The sequence below is a fragment of the Dasypus novemcinctus genome, chromosome 7 (genome assembly GCF_030445035.2).
Source record: "Dasypus novemcinctus isolate mDasNov1 chromosome 7, mDasNov1.1.hap2, whole genome shotgun sequence".
NCBI classification, from domain to species: Eukaryota; Metazoa; Chordata; class Mammalia; order Cingulata; family Dasypodidae; genus Dasypus; species Dasypus novemcinctus.
In genome coordinates this window covers 13,505,021-13,521,303 of record NC_080679.1, presented here as the reverse complement: position 1 = coordinate 13,521,303, position 16,283 = coordinate 13,505,021, and the positions used below count along the sequence as shown (strand labels likewise).

Below are 16,283 nucleotides of genomic sequence, written 5' to 3'. Positions count from 1 at the left end.
CTCATTCCTACCATCTATTACTCTCCTTCTTGTCCTGCCATACTTTACTACAGTCTTGAAAATATCCTCCATAATTTACCCAGAGCTCTAAAGTAAGGGATTTCGAGGTTGCTTATTTCAGCCCTCGATAACCTTCCAGGGCAGAATTTATTAGGAAATGAAACATGGTCCAAGGCTGCCTTTTTTTTCCTTTCCATGCAATACTAACCATTCCTTTCTGTTTTCAATCCAAGTTTTATCTGTGTTCCATTTCCCTGTTTTGCCCTTTTACTTAAATTATTTTTACTTTACTTGATTCATGAAAAAATAAAAGTTTCCATGCCAAACTCCTAGAAAAAATTTGTTACTAAATTACTTGTACCCACATGCAAACCTGTTCTTCTGATCAAGACCAGGGCCATCTCCCACTTGGCTCCAGGGCCTAATGCTGGGGTTCTCAATATGTTGCTTATCTCCTTTCTCTTTTGTGTATGTGTGTTTTTTCTTATTTTTTAAAACTCTTTATTTTTAAAATAACTGTAGGTTTACAGAAATGTTGAAGAGGTGATACAGAATTTGTATATGCCCTTCCCCCAGCTTCCTCTGATGTTGACATCTGGCATAACCGCGGTACACTGACCAGAGCTAAGCAATTCATGTTGGAACAACTTTATTCTGCTTTCATCAATTTATCTACTAATGTCCTTTTGCTGTTCCAGGATCCAGTATAGGATACTGTGTTGCCTTTAGCAGTGATTTTCAAACCTTTCTAACTTTTTTTTTTTTTCTCCCAGTATATAAGTTTTCTCAAATCCTGCTCATCCTTCAAACACCCAAAACTCTTGACTCTGTTCTTACCCAATCTTTCATCTTCCCTTCCTTGGAAAGAACAATGGCTTACACCAATAGTGTGGGCTATTGATGCAAACCAGCATCATCAGTCTACAGCTGAGCTCATCCATGATGAAATGAGAAAAGTAAGGGCAACCTAAAGAGTTTTCTGTAAAATGAAGTTTATTCTATTTAAATGATTACCTTTTATTGGAGATTAGCTCCTTCCTCTTTTGGGGAGAGTTGAAAGGCTTCTCTTTTATGAAATGGTGGTATTGACACATGATCATTTTTTAAAATTGCCCTTACTTGGTGAAATTTTAAATTTTAACTTATTTTGGTTCTTCAATTTTAAAAAAACTTTGTTGGTCTCATGAAATAAAAATTCTGGGTCCAGCTGGTCTACCCTCAGTTATCCCTCATCTCCCATTCCCTGCTCAGTCCATGTCTCCTAAATATCCTTGCCATGTTCACAGTGACCTCTTGAGTCAAAAAAAGGACCTGTTTCAGGCCATCTGTTTCTCGACTCTTTGCTTCCAGAGCTCCTGGCTGCCCCTTTACTGGCTGCTCTTCCTTGTGCACCAGGATGGACGGTCTTTCCCAAGTGCACGCTGGTTGTGCCACTGCCTGGTCAGTGGCCCGTAATGGCTCCCTTCATTTCCAGAGCAAGTCCAGATGCCTTGGCCGGCGCCCTCCGCTCCAGCCGTGTTCACTGCCTTCCGCTCCCCTAGCGGGCTAGGTCCTCCTCTGCCACTTTGCTTTTGCATTGGAAACTTCCGTTTTGAGGCATGTCTTCCCCTTCTGAGCTCACCCTTCGAGAAGACGTCTCTCGCCGACCACCCCTACCTCCCAGATGCCTCTCTTTGGGGCTCCACTTCCCTCAACTTAACTGTGTCACTTGTCTCCCCTTCAGGCTGTGACGGCCTCAAGGGCAGGCCTGTGTCACTTAGCTTTGCACACCTGTCCTTCAGAGAGTACCTAGCATAGAGTGAACGCCCAGGAAACAGTGATCGAACGCTTCAAGGAGGGACCCTATCAAGTTTGCTTACTTTTTTGAAAAAAGATCCATTTGCCTTACAACGATCAGATGGGACTTTTGTTTTTAATTCTATATCCTTCCATAAACAGTCAAGAGACTTCCATAAACAGTCTCTCACTTTCCTGAACTCATCCCCTGGTTCTTATCTCCAGGGACAACCATGTTACCAGTGTTTCCTCTATGTCCTTCCAGAGATAGAGCAAGCACATACAAGCATAAGTGTGTGTGAATAAAAACACTTATGGTGGCATATTATATGTTGTTCTCCATTTGTTTTTTCTACTTCACAATGTGTATGAGAGCCTTTTCCATATTGGTAGATATAGATCTTCTCAATTTTAATAAAGTGGCATAAAATATTGTTATATGGACAAATCATAATTTATTTAGCCACACCCTTATTGATAGAAATTTTGATAATTTCTCTCTCCTATTCACAAATACTGCTCCAAGGAATAGCTTTGTATATACTTCTTAGCACACATATGTGTGTTTGTTTTAAAAAAAATTACAGTAAGTGTAACTATTTAAAATAATCAAATAAATATACAAAAATAGGAAATGTATGGGTAGAATACAGGGGCAACACTGTGTGCCCACCCATGAGTCTGGGGGATAAAGAATGTAAGTGTGTACTCTGGGGAAGTAGCCATAACAGCATTAATTGAGAACTTACTGTATGTCCAGCAATACCCTGAGCACTTCTCATAAAAATCTTATAATATAGATACTATTGTTATCCTTATGTTATAGATAAGCAAGCTAAGAACTAGCCAGTCTGCCTACGTCATTCAGCCAGTGAGGGGTAGAGCCAACATTCGCCCAGAGGTATTCTGACGAGCCTGCTGGCGACCACTATGGGATACTTCCTTGGCAAGGATGTGCATGTTCAACAAGTGGTCCCTGAGCCCCTGCCAGAGGCCAGGCATGTGAGGGGCTGGGGACTTGAAGCTGAAAAGACATGCAGTCCCTGCCTTCAAGGGCCTTACACTCTAAGACAGGGGTTCTTAACCTTTTTGTTCCACGGACCCCTTTGCTAGTCAGGTGAAAACCATGGACCCCTTACTAAGTCCTATACTGTGTATTATTTAATAAATATATCACACCCGCACCAACACATCCCCACAAGAAGAATGTTTTTTTTAATTTAAACTCAAGCTCACAGACCCCTTGTTAAGAACCCCTGCTCTAACGAGAGAGAGATGGCCCACGACTAACTCTTCAGTTACTCAGGTACGGCTGGGGTGAGTGCCCCAGAGGACAGGAGCAGGGTGCTATGAGAGGCACAGCCTGAGGAGGGGACATTGACCTGATGCATAGGAGCCAGCCAGGCCAAGAGCGGGAAGAAGCCTAGTCTAGACAAAGGAAGTGAAGGTCAGAAAGGAGAGCCGTGTTGCCAGAGCAGGGTGATGGAAGAAGAGGGCTCCAAATGAAGTTGGAGAGGCTGGAAGGGGTGGGGCCTGCAGGGACAAGGTCAGCTGCTGCTTTAATGGATCCCGTTGAAAGTGAGATCTGCAGGGTCACCTTTTCAAGACAAAGAGGTTCCCAAGGCCAACGCAACTCCACAGGAATGGGTCTAGCAGAAAGTTTGGCTGCATGGCGACCTCGGGCTACACCGGTGCCCTGCCCTGGGGAGCTCCTGCTGCCACTCCACGGCTGAGGACAGAAGCACCCTTCTTATGGCCCAGCACCACCAGCAGTCAGGATCACCCAGCCACCTACCCTGGCCCTGGTGCTGTGCTGACCACGGATGCCTGCAGCCTCCATGGAAGGCTAAGGAAAAATCCGCTTGGCTTGATGGTGATGTTTCTTAGTATAAACCCCAAAGCAGGCATTCTGGAGGAGCTTGGCTAGGAACAGTAGACCCCTGAACGAGGAAGCTGGGGTCTTAGTGTTCTGAAAAGTCTGAGTTCTCTACTTATAGGACAGTTCACCAAGGGAATGCTGCCAGTGAGGGCCTGCCTGGGGCCACCAGCTTGCCCCAGGTGGAACCAGACCACGGGGCTTTCCTTTCCCTGCTAACTGCAGATTTGACACTTAGAAGCATCGAATGCAGCTGGATGAAAAGGCGGAGGCCAGACCAGGGGAATGGGGTGCTCTGGGCTAGTGTATCAGCATGTCCTTCTCAACTGACTTAGGAATAGCTGTGAGAACCACCGAGGACTTACCTGGACCGCTGTCACTTTTTAACTATGGACAGATGGATTTTTCCTTGTGTCCACCGACTCCCTATGACCGTGATTCCCAAGGCTGGCCAGGTATGCCCAGCTCCTGCGGGGCAGGTGAATGCACACGCAAGCCGGGCCCTTACCCCGTGAGTTTCGCATGTACTAGGTCTGCCGTGGAACCCAGCGCCTGTGATCCTCATGTGTTTTCTTGTGCTTACAGCAGCCCACTTCTCAGGGTCAGGTCCAAGAGTTTGACCAATTCACATGAAAACTGTACAAAGAAAACATCTCAAGAGATTCTAAAAGAGGCTGGAAGCTTGGTTTGTGGGTGGTTTTCCTGTTTTCGCTGTGCACACACATTAACTGAGCACGAGGCTAGAGAGCTGGGTTGTGCTGCTAGTTCAGCCGCAAGCCAGGGCAACACCCTTGTCCTCTCTGAGCCTTAATTTCCCCATTCGTAAAGGAGGTTTAACCAGCTCAGCGCTGGGGTCCTAGCGCTTATGTTGGACGCGTGCACCACCACCAGGGGGAGCTGGGTCCACGAGTCGCCGTGCTTGGTACTTCGGATCAGAGCAGCTGGACTCCCTTCAGACGCCCCCCAAACTAAAGAGCTCTAGGGTGCGGGGGTCTCAGATGCAGGTATTTTGTAGACCAACTTCATTTTTTTCTTTTTTATATTTTAATCGTCTTTACTTTTTTTTTTTAGCATTTCTATCATTCATTTATTTCTTAAGGGTTTTTTTGCCTCTATTTTTAAAAAAATGTTACATTCAAAAAAATATGAGGTCCCCATATACCCCCCACCCCCCTCACCCCACTCCTACCACATCAACAACCTCTTTCATCATCATGGCACATTCATTGTATTTGGTGAATACATTTTGGAGCACTCCTGCCCTGCATGGATAATGATTTACATTGTAGTCTACACTCTCCCCCAGTCCATCCAGTGGGCCATGGCAGGACACACAGTGTCCAGCATCTGTCCCTGCAGTACCACATGGTTTCAGTATTAAGTGTGGTGGACCATAAGTGAAGTTGCACTGGGAGAAATTGCAGCTCTCTTTCATGAAAATGCTTTGTTCTCCCCTGGCCCCAGCCTTGGGGTTCCTCCCTAATCCCTGTCCTGCAAGGCACACCGGCATCCTGAGACGCATTTGTGTGGGTAACGGTTTAGTCCCTGGCATTGTTAGATTTCACATCTTTTAAAGGAGGGTCAGATGTGTTTCAATTTTTAGCATTTGGAAATTTCCTAAGAGTTTCCCTTTGCTGTTTGTATTTAGAATATATTCTGAGTAGAGAAACCAGGCCTTGAAGGAGTGTTGAAGATGGGACAAGATTATGACCAAATGAGCAAAATGTTTTGGGGCTGCCAGTATCCTATGATTCAGTGTTGCTATTTAATAACCACCTTCATCATAAAGAGTGTATAGCCCTTGCTTTAGTATTATGTGGAAAGGATCATAATTATGCTTTATCATACTATTCATTTGTTTGTTAGTCATTCTTTTCCCTTTTTATAGTACTTTTAGAAGAGCATGGCCTATAAAAGTAGAGCAGAAGCTGCTCTGTTCACTCCTGAGTGTAATGGTGGGATGGAATAAAGTTAAAACTTGCACATTTAATTTTTTTTCCCTCCCCAGGGAGAAATTAGGCTACACAGGAGTGAAGCGGGTCATAGTCAAGGCCAGGGAGGGTGGTGGTAGTAGGAATTCCTATCAACTGGGGGTGGTCGGGGCGGTAGGGAGTGGGAGGCTGGGTGTAGGCCAGGAGGGCTGAAGCTGTGGTCCATGGTAGGGGGACAGCAACCAGGGCCAAGCTCGGTTCACCATGCAGCAGCTGTCGGCTGCTTGGGGGTCGGGTCTGATCCCTGGCGCTCAGGTGGGGCTTCAGCTTGGAGCAACTGGCAGCAGGTTAGCAGGGCTGCGTTCAGGGCAGAAGTGGGCACAGAGCCTGCTTTGAGCATGTGTGCATGGCGGGAGTGTACCAGCTCAGGCCCCCATCCCAGAGACGGGGAAGCAGCTGGTCTTCCCAGAGTGGCATGCGTGCACCTACCACACAGCCTGGTCTTGGAAATGTTCAGGGCCTCAGCCCTCAGAGTGGGGTCTGTCCACACCATATAAGGCCCTTGGGTTAAGGGTGAAGCTGTTGCTCTGCTGACCTCTCATTGGCCCCTGCGGGTTGCTGGGAGAGCCTCAGGGATGGGCAGGCCCTGACAGCCCCCTGCAAGAGTGTGGAGTGGGCTATTTCTCTCCAGTTTGGTTTCCATGACCTGAAGGGTAAGGACATTCTACAATGTGCTCTGGAAAAACGGTCAGATTTGTAACTGACACAAGGTTTCCTGTGAATTCAGCTTAAGTTTGGGCTTTTTAGTTACATTCCATTGTTAACACAGAGCATATTGTAAATCTTTAATTATGAGTCTCTCTTCTTTAGTGTTCTCTTGGTGTTTGTTCCCCATGCCTGGCAAATATAGGCTCTAAAGAAATGTCTGCATATATATAAAAGATGGAGAGATGATTTTCAGACTCTTACATTAATCAAAATGACTAACTGGAAAAGAGAGTGCATTTTCTCCAATCTTAAACTCTGTGAACATGAATTAATCTGTCCCATTTTCCTCTCTCTACAAATACGTGTTTCCTTGACATGCCTGTATTTGACTTCTGATTTTCCCGTCCTGTGAACAGCTTGCCCCTGGCTCCTCCAGGTGCCCAGCCGTGGAATCACACTGTCCACCTTGTAGCTCATCAACAGGAAGGCCTTTCTTTCTAGGATCTTCTGAGAAGGGGGTAAGGGGTCATGCTATGCTGTCCCCGTGTCCTGCTCACTAACTGCATACATCCAAGGTGCTTTATATAACGTTATCTGTAATCCTCACAGCACCCAAGTTTAGTATCATTTCCATATAATCACAGTAATGACCATTTGTTGAACATCTACTATGTGTTAAGCACTGAATGTACATAACCCAATGTAATCCTCAGCACAGCCCTGTGGCTTTATAGATGGCAAGCAATGGAGCCAGTCCTAAGCCTGGGCAGTCTTATAGCCTAGCTGATGTCTCTAAATCTCTTTCTTCTGCTCCTCAGATGACCAAACACAAGTTTTGATGAGGAGACCAACTTGGAGAAATTAGGTAGTGTGTCCAAGATTATATAATTGTTAAGTGGCAGGATCAGGATTCAAGTCAAGTATGTTTAACTTGTCTACCTTGGTACCTGAAGAATATAAAAATGTCTTTTATAGGATGGGGTTAAATATGGGAATGTGTTTTTCTACTCGGTAGACAGAAACCACAGCAGGTAAGTACCTCAATGCCAGGCCATCTCTTTGAAAGTGTTTTCTTCCTCTGGCTATGTGGAAGCAAGGCAGAAAAGGAGATCTTCAACACCCTAAGACATGTTTCAGATTTTTTTGGTCCAATCTGTTGGAAAGACTGCATTATCCTTACTGCTCTGTTATCTCAACTATTTTGCTCTAAGACTGATGTCTTTATATATCATAGTGATCACTTTGATTTATTTTTTCATGTCTTTTAAATATTTGTCAATGAGTCATTTCCAGTGACCAGATTCACAACCAGGATATTAAAGCTAATGGGAAAGATAATGTCAAAAGATAACCTGAGTCCTTGGCAGTTTATCATTTAGCTGATAGGATCACATGCACATAACTCCATTTTGAATGAGTTTCACTACAAGATGGATCCAGTTGTTAACTTGTGAAAGACCCAAAGCTTGTAGCCATCCTTAAATTGCAATTGGATACTGTATATCAAACATGTCTAATACTAGAAAAATTTAATACCTTTCCACAATAACTACATCAGGATAGACTAGATTATAGGTTGTGACTTGGGATCACAAACAACCCATCCCAGTAGCTTAATGCAATAATAGGTATTTTTTCATCCATGGTTTATCCGTTGTAGGTCAGTGGGAGGCTCTTTCCACAAGGTCCCTCGGGCTCAGGCTGTTGGAAACTCCACCCTCTTGTAGCTACACTCTCTGGAACGTGTGGTCTCTTTAGTCGCTTGGTAGAGAGATCTTGGGAGTCATGCACCAGTTAGTCTACGCTTTGATACCTCACTTCTCACAGCCTTTGACCAGAACTAATTACCCATCCCCACTTAACTGCAAGAACAAGGAAATGTGGGAGAACACATGCATCTCTGCCACGCACTGGGTATCCAGATTAGGGAAAAGCAGATACCACAGTTCATTTATCTGAAGGTGGTATCCTAACAAAATATTCTGTTGTCTTGGTTATAATTGCCTGCTTTCAGAACATCTTCCATATTAGATAAAGAGGCTTTCATCAGTTCAGTTCTCCTCTTTTTCTATGTTTATGGGGAACACATTTTTTTAACATGGGCCTGGCGTGGAAAAAAATCAGAATCTAAGGCAATTTTTTTTTTCTTCTCTAACCAGATGGCTCTCCCTCATCTAGTTAGAGTATTCTCCAGGGGTGACTTGAGCCACCAGAGCTATCTATCTATCTATTTATTTATTTTTGGGGTACCAGGGATTGAACTGGAACCTTATAAATACAAAGCAGGTGCTCAATCACTGAGCTAAACCCACTCCCTGGCAATATTTTATAAACATATTATTATACTTACAAAATTCCTTTTTTTCCCTAAAGAACTGAATTTCTTTCTCTAACTCTGCAAAACATCTATTTTACACTCTCTTCATTCTCCTAAAAACTCTGCCCTCCTTCCTGTTTCTTAACTCAAATGATGCTGTGTCTTCTTATTTCACTGCAAAATTAGAAGTAGTCATGAGAGGATAAGAGAACTGCCTCATTGCCCCATTGCCAGTTCTCCCAGTGCCTTGTACCTCGGCTCTATTACTCTGCCTTCCTTTGTTATGGTTGATAAATTGTCCAGGTTATTGCCCATGGCCACACCAACACGTCTGGATTTTAGTTTCTCTCACCTGTTCAACGACTTTGCTCATGCAGTTTCTTCCTCTACTGGGTCATTTCCATGAGCACATAAACATAACTTTTAGTAAAACTGCTTTGATCCCACTTCTGCTCTTAAAGCATTAATTCCTCTATCCTTTTCCTCCTTTCCTGGTCTTTCTTTCTTGGCCTCACTGCAGCCAGATTTCATCCCCACCATGCCACTGAAATTGCTCTTCTCAAGGGCACTGTTGTATATCATCTTGTAAAATACATACCATTTTTTAAATTAAAGAAGTTGTAGGTTTACAGAAAAATGCATAAAATACAAAGCACCCACATACCCCCTATTATTAACACCTTACATTATTATGGTACATTTATTTATACATATCAGTTGTTTTTATTTTTATTTTTTTATTTCTTTCATTCATTTTGTTTGAGGTACCGGGGCTGGGGATTGAACCTGGGACCTCGTATGTGGGAAGCTGGTGCTCAACCACTGAGCCATGTTGGCTCTCCTAGGTTGGTATTTTTTCATTTGTTTGCTTGTTGTTTGATTTTTTTGTTTTTAGGAGGCACCAGGAACTGAACCCAGGAGCTCCCTTATGGGAAGCAGGCCCTCGACTGATTGAGCCACATCCACTCCCCTATATATCAGTTTTAATTCTCATCTTATTTGACTGTCAGCAGCATTTGACACATTTGATCACTCTCCAGGATTTCTTCCTTCTTCCCAGTCTCCATTGCTCAATTCTTTTCTATTTCCTGGCTCTTTAGCACTGAAGTATCCTCAGGCTCTTCCCTGGGCCATCTGCTCTATCCACAGTCAGGCCTAGATGATGGCACTTAATCCCAGAGCTTTAAATATCATTTCCATGCTGAGAATCTTCAAACATAAGTTTCCAGCCCAGACTGCTCTCTTCAACTCCTTACTTTTATATCTAATTGTATCCTCAACACTTCCACTTAGATGACTGTAGGTACCTCAAGTTTAACATCAAAACTAGGCCTCATGATTTCCTCCCATACATAATTTACATACAAAAGTCTACTTCTCTTGTGATCTTATTTTTCTCAGTTGTTGGAAACACCATTTACTCACCTACTCAAGCCAAAAAGCTCATCTTTGATTTCTCTTTTCTGTGTACCTCTCATCTAATTCATTAGCAAGACCTGTGAGCTGCTCTGTCTTCAAAACACATCCACAAACTGACCACTTCCCACTTCCTGTCTTGCCACCATCTTATTATGTGTCATCCTCATATCTTGCCATATTTTCCAGTAAGAACACCACACTAGGTCTGAGTTCACTTGATGGAGATAGCAGTACACCACCAGTGTTTTACCTCTACGATGTCAGCTTTCTGGCTGTGATTTTTTTTTTCCCTGAAGTACTGGGTAGTGAACCCAGGACCTCGTACATGCAAAGCAGGTGCTCTGCCATTGAGCTACACCTATTCCACAGTGGGTGATTTTTAAATCACAGAGGTAGTGATCAACATTGATGGCATCATGCTGATAAGCAGGAAGTACCAGATACCCTAGATGCCTTGATAATTGAGAGGCCTGTTATCTCAGTGAATTATCTAGGGATCCGGTGCCTTACTTTTACTGCCTACCATAATAAAGCAACACAATGCTTTGCAGATTTTTGTCTGTGTGTTTGTTTATGTTTTGTTTTTTAGTTTTGAAGATAACATATACCACATTTGTATGTGCTACTCTGATTCATTTACCACACAACCCATAATGTGGCCTGTTTTAATTGGGGCCAACCTGCTGGTCCAGATTACAGTGTCAGCAGCTGTACCACTTGCTCCTTATGATCCAGCAGATTCAATGGTGCTGATTGTCTGTGGCGTATGTAGCTGTGGCCTATCTGGATCATTGCCGAAACCTGTGACACGCTCTTGTAGGAAAATTACAGCTGGTACCTCCAAGTTTTATAGGAAAGCCATGCCTGCTTTTCAAATACCTATTCTCATTTTGAGAAATAGCTCTTGGATTTCTACTGAGTGAAGGCTAATGGTTTGGCTGGATGGTTAGAGTCTTGGAAAGGACATGATTGAGAGATTATTGATGAATTCCAACCAAGAGGTATGTGGATGAATTTTCAGAATAAGCCCAAAAGATAAAGATACGTATGCCCCAGGGACTGCTCACCAAAGGACATTTGATGCATGGGAGGTTTTCAGTAGATGGATGATTCTTTCCCTTATTGTTTGCTGAATGGATTCATAGAGTGTCCAGGTGGCAAGGATGGAGGTCATACATGTACTCAACAACATGAACCTTTGATTATCAGATTAATCTGGCTACTGTTACAAAAGAGACTTAATGCCAAGCCCCAGTAAGCTGCCGTGCTCCAGGGGCTCCAGTTGGTAACTTGGTAGATCAGTTACATGGACTCTTTTTATCATGAAGGAAAAAGAATCTGTCCTCTCTAGATTAGGTACCTCTTATAGATATACATTTGCCTTCCTTGCCTGCTGTGCTTCTTCAGCAACACCATATGTAAATTTACTGAATGTCCCATTTAACATCATGGTATGCCATACAACATTGCTTCTGAGTATTTTGCTGTAATAAATAAATTTCTTTTTTAAACAAAGAATTGGCACAAAATTTCCTACTCTTACTGTATACCCCATCATCCAGAAAGAGCTGGCCTTAAAGAATGAAGGAATGGCTTGCTGGAGACTCATTACCTCATCCACTAAGAGCAAAGCATTACAGGATGGGGGTCCTGTCTTTCAGGATGTGGTGTATGCTCTCAACAAGCCGCCAGGGGATGGCCCTGTTTCTTCCATAGCTAAAACCAAAATATGGAAGTGGGAGTAGTTTTTCTTAGATCACACATCGTCATCAACTTGAAATAAGTATTGCTCCTTCTCCACAGCTTTGGATTCCACTAGTTTAGAAGTCTTGGTACCCAAACAATGAGTGCTGTCATTTGCAGAACAAAAATGACTCCCATTGAACTAGAAATTGAGGTTGCTACCAAGCTGTTTGAGACTCCTAATACCACTGCACAGAACAGTGAGGGGAAAAAGAAAAAGGCACTGATATGTTGGCTTAGAGATTAATTGTGTTTATCAAGGAGAAACAGATTTGTTCTTTCACAATGACTTAGAGAAGAGTAGGTCTGCAACCAAGAAGATCCCTGCAGGTACCTTCTAAAGCTGGCAGAAGACATTTTATGCCTGGAAGTGCTCATAGCCTGCAGGAAGTGGAGTAGGTTTGGTTCCTGCCACCAGATAGAGAAGCTTGACAAGCTGAGGTGCTGGCTGAGGACAAAGGCAAGACGAATGGCTAGCAAGACAAAGTTATAAATCCAGCTTCTGCCTTGTGGACAGGTGCAGAACCCAGGACTATCGTAGCTACCCGTATTTTTTCCCTTACTGTTTTGTGTACATTTATATGTAAACAAATACTTCTGGCTCTACTTCTCCTACTTTATTTAGGGTGAATTGGTCCTAACCAAATATAATTATAGTGCATAGGATATAAAGATGAATTGAGATTTGTTAGAAGTAACATGTCACCCCAAGGTCTACAGTGGCTGATGGGACTTAGCAGGAGTGGAGTGGGGGTGCAGCTAGAGAATAAACACGTTCTTGATGGTTTGGAGTGTTGCTCTGTGTTAGATGGGAGCATGTTGTTGCTTCCGTTGTCATTTGGAAGTTTAAGTGTAGGAAGAAAGGGGTGTTTGGATGAGAATAGCCAATAGGTCAGATTGAGGAGGGAGCTGTGGATGCGCTTGCCCATTTCAGCTCCCTTATGCGAGGAATTGCCTTTGTGTCCAGCAGAGGATAGAAAGAAAAAAATTTACATTTCCCAGATAGCTTTGCAGCTGGTGTATGGAATGTAGCCAGGGCTCTGTCAAATGGACCTACCTGTCTGAGTCCTGAAAGGCAGATGTGAGCAAGGTGGGGCAGCCGCGCTGCAAATGGGAACCCGCTCTTCCTGCACACCAGGGTGGAGGCCGAAGGGACAGTTGTCCAGTGCCTGGACCATGCCCTCAGAGCGTCCTCGGTGCCGAGTGCTGGGGAGCAGACGCGATGAGGTTTCCACTAGAGCAGGCTATCCTGTTTTGTTTCTTGCTTTTGAAAATCTGGCTTCGGGTGTTCCTGGCTGTGTAATGTTTATTAGCGATTCTGTGAGCTGCGCATTACTTCTGAGCAGTGCTGTTCTGCTGAGACTAGCTGGGACAGATTCTGTGATCTGAAACTAAGAACCCTGTCTGGTACCTTAGGCGTTCCTTACAGTTTGGATGGATAAGCTGAGTGAGTGCGAGAATGAATAAATGAATGAGGTCCGCATAGGCTGCTGAAAATGGTGGGACAGCTTACCCCTGCATTCCTTGGCCGCAGACGGTGGTGATTGAAGTTTGTGCTTCTCTTTCCTATTTCCTCCCTTACTGTCAGTCTCCCGCCTGTCATTCTCTGTGCTGTGTCTGCCTCTGATAGCATTAGCCACCCTTCTGAGTTGCAGGTGGCTAAACTGCTGGAGGCTTAAAGCTGTTCACTGCCCTTAAATGAATTCCAGAGAAAGCAAGGATGATGGCCATGAGCCGGGGCCTTCCCTTCAGAATCAAGTGCGTGATTTCAGCACATTGGGTCCTGACAGCTGTTTTTGCTACTCAGGTGCCTTTTCCTCTTAGTCAGTCTGTGTCTGTATTTTTAGAGGCTCATGTTCCCCAAACCCTACTCCCCTCTAAATAGAGCACAGGTGGAGTCAGTATTCTGGAATCTGGGAAGATTATCCCATGCCTGTCTGCTCCTCCAACTTCAGAGGTAAAAGAGCCCCCCGGAAAGGAATTTAAATGACAAAAATAATGACGATAGGCTAATGTTTATTACCTCTATAATTAGGTCAGCTCTCTTTATCACTCATAGGCTGGTAATCTGCACGGATCATTATCTATAATCTTATTCTCCACCATTATTGATTTTTGAGGGGCCCATCAGCTTCTTGCCTCTCTTTGCCCCCTTGTGAGAAAAGTCGGTTACCTGCGTGGCTTTCGGGAATTCCCGTGGAGGAGCGTGCCAGAGAGGGCACAAGCAGAAAGTTGCCAGGCCAGCGTGCTGTGGCACTGCCGGCACAAAGCACCTGGAATCTTGACTGCCCCTCCAATTGGCTCTTTCCACTCCTGGATTTTCACATGTGATGGCCATTGAATAGAACCCATGAAAGGAGAGATCAGGCAGGGGATTAACTTCCTTCGGGGCACATGTGCTCCAGGAAGGACATGCCAAGAGAAGGCCACGTGGGAAACCTTCTCAGAGCACGGGGGTCTCTGCCATGTAACACCAAATAGCCCGGCACCTTTAAATACCCACTTTTTTTGCACACACTAAAAGCCATGGTTATTTCAACAGTTGGAGGTACTAGATTTGGGGGTATGTTGGGAAAGGGGTCAGTAAATCTATCTCCATACTGATACTATTTAGTAGGAGGAGTTATCATAATAGATGGTGCCAACTGAGAAAGTGAGATTAAGAAATCTTAGGTAAAGGGGCAATCACTGGACATTGTAAATCCTCCCAGGGACCACTGGATGGAATGTGGGAGAGTATGGGCTATGATGTGGACCATTGACCATGAGGTGCAGAGATGCCCAGAGATGTACTTACCAAATGCAATGGATGTGGCATGATGAAGGGAGTGAGTGTTGCTGGGGGGGGGGGGGGGGGGAGTGGTGGGGTGGGGGTGGTGGGGTTGAATGGGACCTCATATAATTTTTTTTTAATGTAATATTTTTACAAAATCAATAAAAAATTAAAAAAAAAAAAAGAAATCTTAGGTAAATAGAAGCTGGATGTTGGCATCTTTAAACTTGGAAGGAGGGGGAATGACCCAGTGCAGATACCTGGCCAGAGGGCCTTGCCTGTCCTTGAACTGTGGCTCTCAAAGCCCAGGTGGTGGAAGAACATCTCAAGGAAGTTCACTCCTGGAGAACGGCTCACTTTTCCATGTGCCAGTCTGACTGGGGGAAGAGACAGAATCTGTGGCCCCTTGTGGTGCTCGGTGTGGTGGCACACTGGCAAAGGGCTGGGGCAAAACCTGTTGATGGGATCCTGCCACCAGCATGGTGGACCACTGCCTGACAGATAGACGGGCTGGCAGTCTCCGAAGGCGGCTTTGTTTTAATGTTCTCAGCACTAAGTATGTTGCAGTGCACTGCCCTGTCAACTGTACAGGCCCATTACTGGGGGAGAGCTGGCTTAACCTAGAATAAAATGAGCACAGCGTGAGTTAGCAATGTTCCCACCCCAAGAAGCAAATGCAGCCCAAGGCAGGACTGGGTGGAAGTTTGGTCGACCTCGTTTTTGTGGCCTCTGCTACGTGGGTAATTGGAAATGAACTATTTAGTATTGCATATGTGGTCATCCTCTCCTGTCTTATATTTAGCATTTTAACTGAAAACAGGACTGATCAAGTTTGCTTTGTCCTTTGGATATTTGTGCACATGCCCCTTCCTTCAAGGCACAGCCTTGAGGCAGGAAGTGTGTCTGGCATAGCTTCGTACACACGTGCAGCGTTTCCTTCACTCGCAGGCGGCCGGGCTCCGACAGTGAACTTGGGAGCAAGTGAATGCCTTTTCCTTAAGCCCTCTGTGATGTAACCCTCCTCTGACTTTTGTGCCCACAGTTGTGCGTGTGTGACGAGCTGTGGGAGCAGATAGTGCAGTCCTCCTGTGATACCATCACCCCCGATATGCGGGCCCTGGCAGAGGAGATCGGCTGGAAACAGCTGTTCTTCACCAACAAGCTCCAGCTCCAGCGGCAGCTCCGCAAGAGGAGGAAAAGCCACGGAAGCCTGACCAGGAAGACGCACGTTTAGAGTCACATTTTCCTGCCAGCAGGGGAGTTGAGACACGGCTGTATTCTCCTTCAGCCTCCACATCTCTTCTGCGTCCTTAAGAACAAAGTTTTTGCTGCGTCCTTAAGAACAAAGTTTTGCTGTTTCGAGGAGCCCTGTGAGAAGCAGGGAGGATTTGCTCACAAATGCAGCAAAACCCAGCTCTTGCTTGCTTGTGCCACATCCCTCGTGCCCTGAGAGCGGCCCCGATCAAAAGGGCTGTGACACAGGGAGCCCTCCCGGGCGAAGTCTTCCCATCCCCTGACCCCAGTAAGACAAGTGCCTTCTGCTGTGTGTGATTCAAGAAACATAATAAATACAAATATGAATAGATATGTAATACAATGGATGGTTATTAGCAAGCGTTTTTTTGTTTGTTTTTTTTAAAAATCACATTTCTCTTTCATCCAGGGGCCTTGGGAAGGGTATTTAGGTTTTTAAATGCTTTTCTCGTGTCGCTGTGTCATGAGTCCATCCGTGGAGTGGGT

General features: G+C 44.7%; 1 protein-coding gene across 3 annotated transcripts in view; it reads left to right on the top strand.

The window, feature by feature from the left end:
• FBXO36 (F-box protein 36) overlaps positions 1–15,904 on the top strand; it is a 96,246-nt gene extending 80,342 nt beyond the window's left edge. For all 3 annotated transcript variants that reach the window (XM_058299980.2, XM_058299981.2, XM_058299982.2), the window contains one exon: positions 15,586–15,904. In XM_058299980.2, coding sequence (XP_058155963.1) covers positions 15,586–15,777 — 192 coding nt within the window. In that variant the 3' untranslated portion in view covers positions 15,778–15,904. The remainder of the gene's footprint in view (positions 1–15,585) is intronic.
• Positions 15,905–16,283: the final 379 nt, after the last annotated feature.